Below are 16,332 nucleotides of genomic sequence, written 5' to 3'. Positions count from 1 at the left end.
AGTCTCTGTAGTCTTTGGTTGATATTGATAGATTTAGCATAGAAAAAGGCAACAACAAAAACATATGTATTTCCATGGTTAAACACAACACTGTAGCAATAGCTCATTTTCCTAAACTCTGAGAGTATCTGTGATGAGGTACAAGGACTGATGGTAATGTAGAAAAAAGTAAAAGTGAATAAATATTTAATTTGTCCTGACACCTATTTATAGACAGGTTTATATTCCACCGTGCAACAAGGCAGCACAGATATGCCTACAACCTACGCCCACAGTATGCAGAGCTAATTATCACACTCATGACCTGTTGACTACAGTGAGCACAGCCAGCTCACATTCACACAGCAACCATAGCCAGACAGAACTCCACGTTCTTGATCATTTTCTATTATTTCTCTATTTTCTTTCTCTCTGCATTGTTGGGAAGGGCCTGTAACTAAGCATTTCACTGTTAGTCTAGACCTGTTGTTTACCAAGCATGTGACGAATACAATTTGATTTGATTTGTTTTCCTCATTTGCTGAGCATTTTATAGCATTTGAGATAAATCTATGGGTTTGAGTGAGATGGATAACGGAAAAGAAGGAAGACCAGGAATTATAAGTAGTTGTCATTACAAATGATAGATTGACAGACAGGCAGACAGGCAGACAGACAGACAGACAGACAGACAGACAGACAGACAGACAGACAGGCAGGCAGGCAGGCAGGCAGGCAGGCAGGCAGGCAGGCAGGCAGGCAGGCAGGCAGGCAGGCAGGCAGGCAGGCAGGCAGGCAGGCAGGCAGACAGACAGACAGACAGACAGACAGACAGACAGACAGACAGACAGACAGACAGACAGACAGACAGACAGACAGACAGACAGACAGACAGACAGACAGACAGACAGACAGGCAGACAGACAGACAGACAGACAGGCAGACATACAGCAGGACAGACAGCAGGACAGACATACAGGCAGACAGCAGGACAGACAGACATACAGGCAGACAGCAGGACAGACAGCAGGACGGACAGACAGGCAGACAGACAGGCAGGCAGACAGACAGTAGCCTAACATTGGACTGACTAACAGACAAATGTGCTGTACCTCAAAACAATGAAGAAGAAAAATAAAAAAAAGAATAAGAAACTGAAGGCTTACTATCACAGTCCAAACAAATCTAAAGAAATACATAACAAATGATGACTGAGGACAGCCATTATATTATAAACTACAAACCCAGTCAAAGTGAAGTCAAAACAATCAACTAATTGAGTCAATTTCAATAGTGAATAATATTGTGGGATAGCGCGCTAGATAAGTATGGGCGCTGTCCATGGTGCTGATATGCACCAGTCAATGTAGCAGGTAGCAATACTGTTTGACAACGGACGGACAACACAAAACGAATCTAGAGTGCTGTGATATTCAGGTAAGCATAAAGTGTGTGTGTGTGATTGAGTATGTATAGTATAAGGAAGGATATGGCCATTCTATGAACCTCTTGGCGGTTTTCCGAATTAAATTGTCCTCGGCGAATATGAAGAGCGACCTGTTGACAGTGAGGCAGTTCTGCCGGTGGGGTATAGGGTTGTAGAGAGCCATGGTGCGCGCCCTCGCCGCTTTGGTTTGTTTTAGCGTCCCTGACCCTGTACCTGACGCAGTGTCCCCACCGTCCTCCCCGCGCTCTGGGTCCCCGGAGTCACGGGAATCCATCGTCATCTGTACCTCATCTCCAAACCGAGCCATTCTATGGAGGGAAAAACGAGAATAAAACTTGCTAAATGTTGTTGCCTTGGATATCAAAACAAATGAAAAAGCAAATGTGTTGGTAGAGTAATAAAATATCCATTGACAGACGACCTGTTGAGGCGCAAAGATCCAACTCCCCCCCCCCCCACCCCCATGCATGTCATTCCATGCTGAAGTAAACTACAAAAGGTAAATTTCGTGCTGAGTTTTAATAATAATAATGTATAACGATTCGATTACACGGATTGTAACATCTTTCCATCTATATCACCCCATCTGTCTGGGCGAGTGAACGGTGATGGTCAGCTACGCTCCAGACAAGTTTCAACATAAGCGCATCACTGGATAAACTCGGAACAGGAACAACATCCACCGACTTTTCACTTAAAACTTTCTAAAAACATATACATTCAGTAACGTAAGCGCATCACTGGATAAACTCGGAACAGGAACAACATCCACCGACTTTTCACTTAAAACTTTATAAAAACATATACATTCAGTAACGTACACTATAGAATGCATGTTTAGCCTAAACCCAGTTGATCTTCGTTAGACAATGGAATCCACGGGACATGTATCCTGGTCTCCAAAAACTTTACGCATCTCCTCTCATCCAGTCAAAATAGATCTTGGTAACTTTCCGAAGCGACCAATTTGTGTAGTCTAAAACATTTTCGAATTCCTTTATCCGTTTAACAATGAGAAATGTAATTGTTTCAACAGAAAGAAACATTTGGCGCTAGAATACTGGTTTGATCCGCGAACGATTATCTTTCAATGTGTTTACCTGCCTCCAAATGACCATGAAACAGAGTGAGCGCGAGCTCCCGCACACTTGCGCAACCCCTCCCACGTCTTTCAGTAGCCTATGGCAATTTTCAACACACTGTACATCTGAATGAGAATTGTCATGAGATAGAAAAAACATATTTCAGTTTCCATGGCAATATATATTTCAGTGTTCAAGGATGAACACTGACATTTTGTCAAAATTGTCACTTTCCAAAAATACATATTTACATTTACATTTGAGTAATTTAGCAGACGCTCTTATCCAGAGCGACTTACAGTTAGTGAGTGCATACATTCTTTTTTATTTTTAAAACATATATACAGTGGGGAGAACAAGTATTTGATACACTGCCGATTTTGCAGGTTTTCCTACTTACAAAGCATGTAGAGGTCTGTAATTTTTATCATAGGTACACTTCAACTGTGAGAGACGGAATCTAAAACAAAAATCCAGAAAATCACATTGTATGATTTTTAAGTAATTAATTTGCATTTTATTGCATGACATAAGTATTTGATCACCTACCAACCAGTAAGAATTCCGTCTCTCACAGACCTGTTAGTTTTTCTTTAAGAAGCCCTCCTGTTCTCCACTCATTACCTGTATTAACTGCACCTGTTTGAACTCGTTACCTGTATAAAAGACACCTGTCCACACACTCAATCAAACAGACTCCAACCTCTCCATAATGGCCAAGACCAGAGAGCTGTGTAAGGACATCAGGGATAAAATTGTAGACCTGCACAAGGCTGGGATGGGCTACAGGACAATAGGCAAGCAGCTTGGTGAGAAGGCAACAACTGTTGGCGCAATTATTAGAAAATGGAAGAAGTTCAAGATGACGGTCAATCACCCTCGGTCTGGGGCTCCATGTAAGATCTCACCTCGTGGGGCATCAATGATCATGTGGAAGGTGAGGGAGCTGAAAGTCCGTATTGCCCAGCGACAGCCCCGAAACCTGAAGGATCTGGAGAAGGTCTGTATGGAGGAGTGGGCCAAAATCCCTGCTGCAGTGTGTGCAAACCTGGTCAAGACCTACAGGAAACGTATGATCTCTGTAATTGCAAACAAAGGTTTCTGTACCAAATATTAAGTTCTGCTTTTCTGATGTATCAAATACTTATGTCATGCAATAAAATGCAAATTAATTACTTAAAAATCATACAATGTGATTTTCTGGATTTTTGTTTTAGATTCCGTCTCTCGCAGTTGAAGTGTACCTATGATAAAAATTACAGACCTCTACCTGCTTTGTAAGTAGGAAAACCTGCAAAATCGGCAGTGTATCAAATAATTGTTCTCCCCACTGTATATATATTATTTTTTTCATACTGCCCCCCCGTGGGAATCGAACCCACAACCCTGGCGTTGTAAGTTCTAAATTTAAAACAACAACCAAAATTCCTAAGGGGGTAGGGTTAGAGGGGTGGAGGTAAAATCACCTTTGAAAGTAAAGGAACACATTAGTGATCCTATGTGTTGGCATTATGTTATAGTAAAATACAGCTAGAAAATAAGGTGACAGACAATCTGCCCACACGAATAGGCCTCTTTCTCTGCAATGCATTTAAACAAAAATGTCTGCAAAACATGACCTGTGTCATTGGTACCACTAGGTCACAGTCCTTGCATTAGTGAACACACTATCAACATAAACTGTGTTTCTGTAGAGCCACCACCATAACACTAAAACAAAGACTTGAGACAAAGAGAACTTATTGGAACCAAGAAAACTACTGAAAGCCTCCCCAATCGAAAGGTAAACCTTATCACACAAAGAAGTCTGATAATAACTTATTGGCCAATTGAAGTTTCCTCTGGTGTTATGAACAGATTTCCACGTGTCCACCTTAAATGTTACATATTAGCTTTAGGCTACACAGTGAGAGCTTTGAGATACAGTATGTTCATTAATGAAGACAGACTTGTAGGCTACTATTAAAAACATTTAACCAATCCAGGTCATTGTGCTAATATTGGAATATCATGTCTGAAATAAAAATAGATCATGAAATAGATCTTGAGGCACTGCCCCCCTTTATGTGGGAGAGAGAGGAGAAGAAAGCAGGGACTTTCACACCCGCTCAGAGTGTGATGGAGACCTAATTTGGCAACATGGAGCTCTCTCATTCCATCTGCCGCTGTTCTTCCCTTCCCAATGGGGATGGAGGGAGATGTGGAGATAGGACCACTTCATCCCAAACCCCCCCCCCCCCCCCCTCCCTACCTCCCTCCCTCTATCCCTATGGGGGGGGGGGGGGGATTTGGGATGAAGTGGTCCTATCTCTACATTTGTCAATTTCTATAAACATTAAATTCATTTTTCTCTCTCTTAACAGTTGTTTCCATAGCGACACAGCTCTCTTGAATTTCTGCTCTGTTCTTTTCATTTAGCCAACAAAAGCCATGTTGCACAATAGAGCAACCACTTCCTACAGAAATCGGTTTCTCCCCCAGGGCAACTCAACTTCTGGTACACCATGTCAAGGTTTCAGTCCCTCTAGATAAACGGAGGGGCCAATACCGCCTTCAAACAATATTTCATTCCAGTGAAAGAAGTGAAATGAATGACTATGAGCACTGCTCATATGTTGAAAGCATAGAATTAGGAATTAGAACACTAGAATGGACATTAACCTTCTTATGATTGGATAAAGGTCAGCCATTTTGGTCAGGGAGTTGGTGAACCATGGTTTGCCAGTGCTGTGATAAGATATTGTGTAAAGTAATGAATTTGAAGAATGTATCTGCACTGTATGTGTGTTAGCTAGCTAGCCAGCCAGTTTTAGAGGAATGATTCCATAAATGTTTTAAGTAAGTAACTGCCAATATACCAACATTCCATTCAAACAATGCAGTCAATCCACAGCCATACACTGGCTGAAATCAGTTGATGATAGAGATTAGACAAGTTGTAAATGCAACAAGTACTGATATTGTATCATATAATAGCACAGCTTTCCAAGAAAACAAACATTTAGACATTTATGGTCTGTTTACATATATTTTAGAGGCTATTTATACAGAAAATGTGTATAAAACCATATATACTGTATTTATAATTATATGACAATATTTTAGGTTGACAATAATTCTATTAGACAATGTCTGATATATCACGTCTTACTTTTATTGTCCTGCATAAGTAAAATCAGGATTCTGCCTCTACTGCCATTCATTCCAATTAGACTGGTTTGGATTTATCCATGGCCAATATAGCTGCCATTTTCAGCCCATTCTGGACCTTTGAAGGTTTATGAAATAGCCCATCTAGTAATTTAATAGGATATCTACGGTTGAATGCAACAACAATCATATTCCAATATCTAATCATCAAAGTTGCACAAAGAAACACATGGTTTGTTTCCAGATTGAGTCCAATTGGAATTGATTACTACCCAGTATTGATAGCTTAATCATGCAATCATCATTAGTTCAGCTCATCATCATCATCATCATCATTCTCATGCCTTCAGATGTCACTTTATAATACAAAGCATCAAAAGGGTTAGCATGGTTGTTCCTATGATGACATCATCAGGAACAACTGAATAACCTACAGTCTGTACTGGTGGGGTAACCGGATATAGTAGGTGGGGTCCAAATCTGCACTACATCTCTACTATTATGCGTTTCAGAAAGACTTTCTGTATTGGAGCTACAAAGAGGAAAAGAGCATTTCCGGTGCCATCTCTTGTGTCTTTAGACATGGCGGAAAAACTCATGATGTATTTATCTCTTTACAACACTTAGGAGGAGGAAATTCTAATAAATAAGCACAGCCCATTTGAAACATATTCCTTTGAAAGGGGGAGAAATGTATGCCGGTGACATGCACCATGAGTTAAAACATTAATGGGTGTACTTATTGGCAGAACTCTGAAGAGCATTTATGTAATTGTCAACTGAGGATTTCACCCCGACCAACGCTGATTGGAGTGGCTTTAAGAGTTTTTCTTTATCTCCGTTACCTAGCAACAGACACTCTCTATTCCTGAGTTATGTCGGTCTGGTCTTACCAATAACTGAAGCTTATATAAACAGACATATTATTAATAACGTAACTGTACACCACACCCCACCCTCTCAATCAAAGTTGCATTATGATAATGGTAAAACGTTGTTTATGTCTCCTACAGTAATCCCTATCCTGTACCGTATTTCTAATAGACACACACTCGTATTTCATTAAAAGTTATTTGTTACCTTTTGTAAGATACTTAGAATTACTTCAAAGTTGACTGAAAACAGTCATACACTACATGTATAGCCTAATCATCTCTCCTGCTATTTGGATGTTAATTGTGAATATTTACAGTAGCAACCATTCATATTTAGCAAATACCCAAACTCTTTTGTGTACAGCTGGGAAGAACAAGAACTTTTCTTTCCATTATCATTGCCACTATCTATTTGATTTTCCACGGTATACTTTGTTTGATTCTGTGGCATCCTCTAATGGTCAGATATGCACACTACACTAAGATAAACCCTATTGTCTGGCCTTTCTGCTGGACTTTCTACTGCACAAACACTAGAGGTGGGATTAAGGGGGAATGAGTGGGAATAACTGTGTGAGTTCCCAAAGTGAATATCATTTTGACAAGTAAAAACTGTTGTTGAGGTGAATTCCCAGTGATTCCCAGACTGATCTTTTAAATGATTCCAAACCTGATAGATACCATAGTGCAAGACTGACAGAGTCGACCCGTTGCGTTGAATGTTGCACATTGGAACATTGGGTTGCAACCAGAAATAAACAACTCTCCCAATTATGTTTGGCTGTATATGATGAATGAGTGAGGGGGCGGTGGGGAGATGCGAAGCGAGAGAGAGTGTGCGAGTGTAGTAGGGATACAAAAGAGTAATTACGTAAGTGTGTATGACAGAGTGAGAGAGAGAGAGCGGAAAAGAGAAAATGAGAGAGAAAGCATAAGAGAGAAATCGAAAGAGAGAGGAAGCATGAGAGAGAGAGAGAGAGAGAGAGAGAGAGAGAGAGAGAGAGAGAGAGAGAGAGAGAGAGAGAGAGAGAGAGAGAGAAGCATTAGAGAGACAGAGACAAAGAGAGAATTACAACAAGAGAACCCAGTAAATACCAGTATGTGCAGTATGTACTGTATGATAAAGAGGATGTGCTGGGGGAGGAGGGGGGAGAGAGGGGGTGGGGTTACCGTGATGGAGTGGCACTCCACAGTTGAGTGATGCTAAGGAGGTAATCAGAGCTCCAGAGCTCAAAGTTCCACAAGCAAGCTACGCATACAGTAGATAGAACCCAACCACCAATAATATTGTAACACAGCATCAGATTCAATCTACAGATGTGTACAGCCAGTCAGACAGGACACTGTACGGTCTGAAGGGACACTGTACAGCCCAATGAACTTGCAGCCAGGTGAGGCGAGCCCATTGACTATTGACCACTTTGGTAATTCTGTCTTGTTATCACAGCATAACATGAGAATCTGCCACACCTCAACCAAAGGCTGATTATTATGTGCATTCTTATAAATGATTGTATCCATTCTATTCCTGGATACATTCTGTACATTTATGCTTCTTTTCATCTTGACACATGCCAGAGCTGTGAAGACAGAACCCCTCCCCCCTCCATCTTGTGTACTTACTCCCAGTCTTTCCTGCGGGCCTGTGGTGTGCTCTGCATCTTGTGCGACTCGTGGGCCCTGATCACATCCCTCTGATCCACGATGCCACCACGTCTCCTCTGCATACTACAGGGGCTCACAGACCCTGAGCCTGTGTCCGACCCTGCCTCTTCCACCCTGTAAGGGACGTCGAAGCTGGCCACCCGCGGGGGTAGATCCAGGGTCTCCAGGCCGGAGTGGGGAACCTGCAAGGAGCAGGAGCGGGACCCCTGGACTAGGCCTCCTTGACGGGTGGTGCCAGGGCTGGAGGTCCGGCGCCATGCCTCGGGCTCAGGGAGAGAGAGGGAGGAGCGAATGCTGTGCATCCCCCTACTGGATGTGCTGCCTTTGGGACCGGAAGCCAAACCCTCTGGGGCACAGTGGTCGGCCATCAGAGAGAGAGATTTGTCTGAGCTGGTGAGCATCTCTGGATAGGAGGGCTGCTGGGATCAACATAGTGCTAGGGAAAGATACATAGAGAGAGAGAATAGATTAAAACAATTCTGAAATCGTTAATGGTGAAACAGCCATGTCCGTTTGTGATTACAACAGCATAGAAGTTACTGCAAACAACGAACACAGTTTTCCCCCCTCTGACATCATTGCACGTGCGATAGAAGAGCACAATATGTACTGCACATTTGTTTTACCATGCTGCTCAGCTCAGCAACAAAAACAATAACAATGGTGGTGGGGCGGCCAGTGGCGCTGTTTCTCCCTACTGCGGATTCCATCTAACCTTTTACTGCAGTGGGCTAAATCAGGGTCACACAGAGTGTTTCTTGGTAGTCTTAAACAAATGTACTTTGAAACAAAAGTCTACACCTCACACACATGGTTATGGTCTTAAAACAAAGAAGACACCTGTACCATGTCAGATATGGAGTTGAAATGTATAACGTTTTGAGTTTGTATCCCAATATTAGACTTTATATACATCACAGAAGACTGAAATATAACAAAAACGTTTGACATAGAAACACCGGATTTTCAGCGTTTTTTTGTTGTTGTATGTTTATTAATGATTAAATTATGAAAAATATTAATAACATTCCACCCATGAGGCCACTATAGGGCAATTTGGTCATTTGACTGCAGCTACTGATGATCTGCAAATATGTATACTGGTCATATTTGTCTGTGCCTAGTCCTAGAAAACAGACTTTTTTTCTGTAACTCAATCTGATAACCTGAAGCTAATAACAAGCTGAAAAATCCACTGTTCAGTCTTGTTTTATGCAGACTACAGTCTTAGAAAACTGATTTGTTTCTCTCAGACAGTAAGTCCACCTGCCTCGAGCTTCGCTGTTTTAACCTTTCCTCCGATGTAGGAACACACCAGAGTCACCTTTATCTGACCGTAGGTCCTTTCCTTTTAGTGATGATGTTGCCAAATCAAAGGGGTCTGATCCTTGTGGAGGCGTACGGCTCTATTGATATTTGACTGCTGAGTAATTGGGTGTATCTTGCCATTTCACACAGATGGATGAAAAGAAAAGCAAAATAACCTCCCTGGATGAGGTGCCATTTTCTTTTAGCTTTAACAGCTGTTTGCGTGAAGTGAACTACTAATAACTTATATATACCAATGAACCAAGCACTTATAGAGGGATGTAAGGAGAATGATAGATGGCTTTCTTTTTACACTTTTATTTCAGGAAACACAATCATCTCCAAAATGGGGGTGCTGAAAACTGAATGCCTTAGTTACAAAGTACCAATAGGACAACATGTATTTATATTGAGTAAAATAATGACCCGATCCTCTCTAACCTCACCTTTCCTGATTGCAATTTGATTACTGAACAAATCTACCCAATGCGCTATATTAAAATGCCCTGAATATGAGCACATAATTGGATGATAAAGTAAATGCCAGGGGTTCATCACACCATTATCAAACCCATTGCTCCATTGGACCTCACATGATAAACCTGGCTGCTTCCTCAAGCTGTTGTTCTATGGGGCTATTAAAGCACTGTATGTTGGCAATGGCAGAACAGAACAGCGGTTAGCTGCGACACTGTCTGAGACAGAGAAGAGACAAGGCCGTTTCCACTGAGCAGGAGCTGAAAGGAGCATTCTGGAGTGTGAGAGAGCTGAGGCACAGAGCGAAGAGAGAGAGTGAGTCACTCATCAGCAGCTCTTCAGACCTGTACAGCCACAGGAGACATGACTGCAGCGCTGCCTCTGCCCTAACCTAGGCTACAGTAGAGGGACAGCCAGTGACAGGCAGTACACTGAGAAAGACCGATGTATTATATTCTATTGTGATTTGTGTGTTGGCATAACTGAAACTGGACCTTGGCCTCATAGTACTTAATATCATATAAGCAACATGATGTAAATCATATCAGTCTGGACTTTAATTAGGTTGAAGATATAGATGAGCTGACCATTACTAGTACTTTTAATTCTGCCATATGAAATATGTCATAGTAGCCAACAATACATCAATGACATCCAATAACAAAAAAACTTATTAGGACCGCATAAACCATGAGCATCTTCCTTTGCAAACACTGTAAGGGCATGGGGTAGCTAGAATAAAATATATGTTTTCCTTCAGCTAGCTAACTGTTATTTCCTTGTTTCTTTTTTGTTTGTACTGTTATTCCGCTTTTAGCTGCGAATGAGTAAAAGACAGCCTAACCAATAATAAAATCATTGATATATAATATAATATCAGAATGTTCACATGCTTTTCAATCTTCATTATCAAGTTAACCACTCCATTGAGATTCTCTGTGACATTTTTAATTAGCTAATATTCCCATGGCTGTTATCTTGCACAACACTTAATTAATGCATACCGGAATTGTTTGCATCAAGATCTGCCAAGTTATACTCCCTTTCGCCTAATTTGTGCGTGTCATACATGGGTCGCCCGCGAATCAATGAAATAAAAGATAATAAAAACTGAGCTTCCAACAGGTATATGTGGAATAATAGGATATTTTCATGAACACAGCATATTAACGACAACAACCATTTCAGCGCATTATAGTATAATCAGAGCACATAATGAACGACTAGAAACAACACGTTACAATGGGCTCTAGGGAATACAGTAATGGATCGTTCGGGAAAACACCAATTAACTCATCTGTAAAATATTCATCTGTAAAAACAACATTTACCTTGAAGTGACGTCTCTTTCTCCATACTACCAGTTACCAGGGCACCTGCTATCAAAATGACACAAAATTCGTCTTATTCTCCTCTTATTCCTCAAATTGTCTGAGATTATGATTAAAAACGAATTCGCGTGGTTTCCTTGAGTGATGATGATTAGTGCTGTGCAGCTAAATCCAGAAGAGAGGCTGGGAGCCAAGGAGTCTAGCTGAGATTAACGTAGGCTACACAGGCTGCCTGGGGAAGGAAGGGAGGGAAAGGGGTTGGTTATGCATGGAAATCATCCCAATAATCAGTCAGTGTTAGATCAAGTACAGTAGGCCTATGTTATATAGAAACTAGTATATTGCTAACATATATTAATTGATCATCTTAATTCATGTTTACTGTCAACCATGTACCATTGAAAATGCCTGATGTCACACCTGATTTAATTTATTTGCGAAATACTTTTTTTCAGTTAAAGCATCATACAATGAATGGCTTGGACATCCTTCTGGAGTGGAAGTTTTTAACCTATCAATAATAACATGAGTCAAAACTGCTGTAGGCCTAAGGAACTGAATAAGAACATTACACTATAAATATCAATGCAATTGTTGAAAGGGCCATAGGCTATTTGAAACTATGGTGTAGTATAACTACAGTATATCATACATTTTCCACTAGATGGTGGCCTAATCTTAAATGTATAGAACGAATCACTCAATGTCAGTCAGAGATGGAGATGGGACTGCTCAATTTGTTTCATCTTCAGCGTTATCAACTTTTACTTTGAAATAAAATTGGCAAGAGTCGCAAGGAAAGTAACTGAATATTTGATTTTAAGTTATAGTTATATGAAAAAGTTAAAAATAACAAGTTTAATACACGTGAATTCAATTATTTCATGGTTTGAAAACATGTTCCATTACGACATCACACATTTGACCACATTGAGTGCTCTATAGAATGTTCAAATTGATTACTTCATCCTCCGTGTTCTGTCCCTTATTACATGTACCATGCACTGTATTATTACATCATTAAGGCAGCATTCTGTTTTAGAGTGTCACTAGCAGTTTGTCAGTCTATGCTCAATCTTTGAACAGAGTGGTCGCTTCTTTGACTGGCTATTTCAGAATGGAGACCCCTGGCACGGTAAATGTGCTGATTAATTAATTACAGTCTATTGTCTCCAATGGCTCATATGTGTAATAGGCATGATCTGACATTATGTATTGTTTTTTTCCTGAGAATAAACTCACTGTGTATTGTATGTACTGTAAAACTTCCATTATTGGCCAGGCGTTTATTTGCTTCAATCACTGAACCCAACTGCCGCTTTTTAGAGACAGGCTTTTATTGGAGCCAGGCATCTACTGTATTTACTTAATGCACACAGCTTTTGCTCAAAACTTTGGTTTACTTTAATGTAGCTAGCTGTAAGCTAGGTGTTGATAACAACTGGTTTACTCATTCCGTGCTAACATAGCGTTAGCAGGCATATAGGGCTAACATTAGCAGGCTAGTTGGCTAGCAACCTTGCAAGTTGATTTGTAACAATAAATTCATCAAGTATTTGCTTGTAAATTGGTTGAAAATTTAATTGAAACCAGTAGTCATGAGTGCAAAATATTGGGTTTAATTTGAAGTTATACGGTTGAAGTTATTTTCTGTTGGAGTTTACATTATAGGGAATAGGACCGGGAAAACATTTTACGACATTCTTCGGAATTGGTTTTATGTAATAACTAAAAATTTGAAAAGTGAGGTGTAACTTTGCATTGGGTCTTTTGAAATATTTATGCAAATCCATATATATGTGGTTAGGTTTATGCTACCTATGCTTTAAAAGGGACAGACAGCTATTTGAGACAGCATTTAATTTAAGTTTTAGGGTACTTTAGTAACACCGCTATGATTTTATATGTACTTAGTAACACCATTACGGTATTATGTACTTAGTAACACCATTATTGTATGTACTTAGTAACACCATTATTGTATTATGTACTTAGTAACACCATTATTGTATGTACTTTGTAACACCAGTATTGTATGTACTTAGTAACACCATTATTGAATGTACTTAGTAACACCATTATTGTATGTACTTAGTAACACCATTATTGTATGTACTTAGTAACACCATTATTGTATGTACCTAGTAACACCATTATTGTATGTACTTAGTAACACCATTATTGTATGTACTTAGTAACACCATTATTGTATGTACTTAGTAACACCATTATTGTATGTACTTAGTAACACCATTATTGTATGTACTTAGTGACACCATTATTGTATGTACTTAGTAACACCATTATTATTTTGTATGTACTGTACTTAGTAGCATAACCATGATTTTGTATAAGTAACTAACTACATGTACTGTAATATATGGTCCCCATAGGAGGAGGTTCAGTCATGGGGAAGAAGGAGTCGTAAGGTGGCCAACAAGGTTTCAAAGTAACTCCATTTTGATGTCCTTCTATCTAGTTTAAATTGTACCCCTACTACACACTTTGTCATCAGATATGGATTTATGTAATCTCACATGTTCATCTGTGGGGGAAATAATTGATATGTCTCATCTGCTAGGTACCTGACAAGGTGTGAGCATGTGCTCCGTCAGCGTCGCTGCCAGGCGGAGAAGCTGCTAGAATGGAAACGCCAGCTGGACGCCGTGGAGGAAGCCGTGCTCTGCCTGAAGAAGGAGGTTCTGGCCGTGTGGATCACCCAAGCCTCCCAGGGGGAACAAGAACCCCCCAAGGCCTCCGATGGCAATGTGGTCCACTCCAGCTCTGGCACTGAGGAGAAGGAGGAGAAGGTGTCCTCGGATGAGGAGAAAGAGGAAGAGGTAAGGGAGTAACTTTTATTATTTATTTGGAATATACATGTAGTACCTAGTCATTGGCTATAGGTAATGTCCTATTGTGGGTCGCTGAATGTGTCTTTCACCTTTAGGCTGAGGCTGACTATAAGGAGGATTTTGAGTCCTTTGGGAAGAGTGAAATTGAGGAGAGCAACTCGAGCTCCAGTTCCAGCCACAGCTCCAGCAGTGGCCGAAGCAGCAGCACCAGCAGCACTGGCAGGTGCTCACCCTACCCTCCTGAGCAGAGCAACAGTCAGGTGAGTTACCCCAATATATTGGTTGATGTTTTCGATGCTTTTGTATTGTCCATGTCTTGAGAAGTTTCTTTTTGAAGTCTCCAGTACAGTCTCCTAGTATAACTATTCTCTATTCCACACTCTGTCCAGACACAGGCTAGCCGCACCACCGTCGCCAAAGTCATCGGTCCAGCCAAAGAGGTGAAAAAGACCAAACCTCGAGATGAGCTGGATGAGCTGCTGGATGAGCTCGGGGATGAGTGGTTCGACAATGATTTGGGCCACAGTGGGGCAAAGAGGAAGCAGCCCCATGCCAAGGCAGGTGGAAACCAGCAGCCCCAGGCTAAATCAGGTGACAAAGAGCCTGCCAAAGACCCAGTCAAGCCCAAGCCTAAGCCACAGAAGGCTAAGATCCTTATGGTGGTGCCCCACACAGTGCCTGTGGTGACCAGGTTGGTGCACCTGGCCATTGGGCACATTTGGACCCAAAACAAGCTGGCCCAGGGGCCACGCATCCTGGCTGACGAGGACAAGCCAGGCATCCCTCTGGGGATATATGCAGAGGGAGATGATCTGGAGACCCGTAGCAAGCGTAGCTACAGGATGGTAAGCCTTGGTGTAAAATAATAGATTCACACTATTCACATATTGATTCACACAATCAGCTATTTCACTCAATTAGTGTGAATTAGTTAACATGGTGGAATAGTAGGGGACGAAAACCTCCTGACCCGCCGTTCTTTTTTACAGGATTTCTCTAAGTGGTTGCTCATTGTTTGTGTGGTTTTGAGTGACCCTCCTTCAGAAAGTATTCAGACCGTTTGACTTTTTCCCCATTTTGTTAGGTTACAGCCTTATTCTAAAATCGATTAAATCGTTTTTTTCCCTCATCAATCTACACACAATACCCCATAATCACGAAGCAAAAACAGGTTTTAATAAAGTTTGGCAAATTTATTACAAATAAAAAACTGAAATATCAAATTTACATAAGTATTCAGACCCTTTACTCAGTACTTTGTTGAAGCACCTTTGGCAGCGATTACAGAATCGAGTCTTATTGGGTACGACGCTACAAGCTTGGCACACCTGTATTTGGGGAGTTTCTCCCATTCTTCTCTGTAGATCCTCTCAAGCGCTCTCAGGTTGGATGGGGAGAGTTGCTGCACAGCTATTTTCAGGTCTTTCCAGAGATGTTAGATCGGGTTCAAGTCCGGGCTCTTGCTGGGCCACTCAAGAACATTCAGAGACTTGTCCCGAAGCCACTCCTGCGTTGTCTTGGCTGTGTGCTAAAGGTCGTTGTCCTTTTGGAAGGTGAACCTTTGCCCCAGTCTGAGGTCCTGAGCACTCTGGTGTATGTTTTCATCAAGGATCTCTCTGTATTTTGCTCTGTTCACCTTTGCCTCGATCCTGACTAGTACCCCAGTCCTTGCCGCTGAAAAATATCCCCACAGCATGATGCTGCCACCACCATGATTCACCGTAGGGATGGTGCCAGGTTTCCTCCAGATGTGACACTTGGCATTCAGGCCAAAGAGTTCAATCTTGGTTTCATCAGACCAGAGAATCTTGTTTCTCATGGTTTGAGAGTCTTAAGGTGGCTTTTGGCAAACTCCAAGCGGGCTGTCATGTGCAAATTAACTTCCGTCTGACCAATCTGCCATAAAGCCCTGATAGGTGGAGTGCTGCAGAGATGGTTGTCCTTCTGGAAGGTTCTCCCATCTCCACAGAGGACCTATTTTTTATTTTTTTATTTCACCTTTATTTAACCAGGTAAGCCAGTTGAGAACAAGTTCTCATTTACAACTGCAACCTGGCCAAGATAAAGCAAAGCAGTGCGATAAAAAACAACAACACAGAGTTACATATGGGGTAAACAAAACATAAAGTAAAAAATACAACAGAAAATATATATACAGTGTGTGCA

At 41.2% G+C, this 16,332-nt stretch overlaps 1 protein-coding gene across 1 annotated transcript in view; it reads right to left on the bottom strand.

Annotated features, from left to right (window-relative positions):
- Positions 1–8,482, bottom strand: part of LOC311098921 (voltage-dependent R-type calcium channel subunit alpha-1E-like) — a gene marked incomplete at its 3' end in the record, with an annotated part of 60,858 nt that extends 52,376 nt beyond the window's left edge. The window contains exons 1-2 of the mRNA XM_084139468.1: positions 8,157–8,482; positions 1,471–1,734 (exon numbers count right to left, since the gene is read on the bottom strand). Of these exons, the coding sequence (XP_083995594.1) occupies positions 1,471–1,734; positions 8,157–8,260 (368 nt within the window). The 5' untranslated portion in view covers positions 8,261–8,482. The remainder of the gene's footprint in view (positions 1–1,470; positions 1,735–8,156) is intronic.
- Between the last annotated feature and the right edge of the window lie 7,850 nt (positions 8,483–16,332).

The sequence above is a fragment of the Coregonus lavaretus genome (genome assembly GCF_964263955.1).
Source record: "Coregonus lavaretus genome assembly, chromosome: 23".
Lineage (NCBI taxonomy): Eukaryota > Metazoa > Chordata > Actinopteri > Salmoniformes > Salmonidae > Coregonus > Coregonus lavaretus.
The sequence above is the reverse complement of the archived record's forward strand: the minus strand, read 5'-3'. Positions and strand labels throughout refer to the sequence as shown.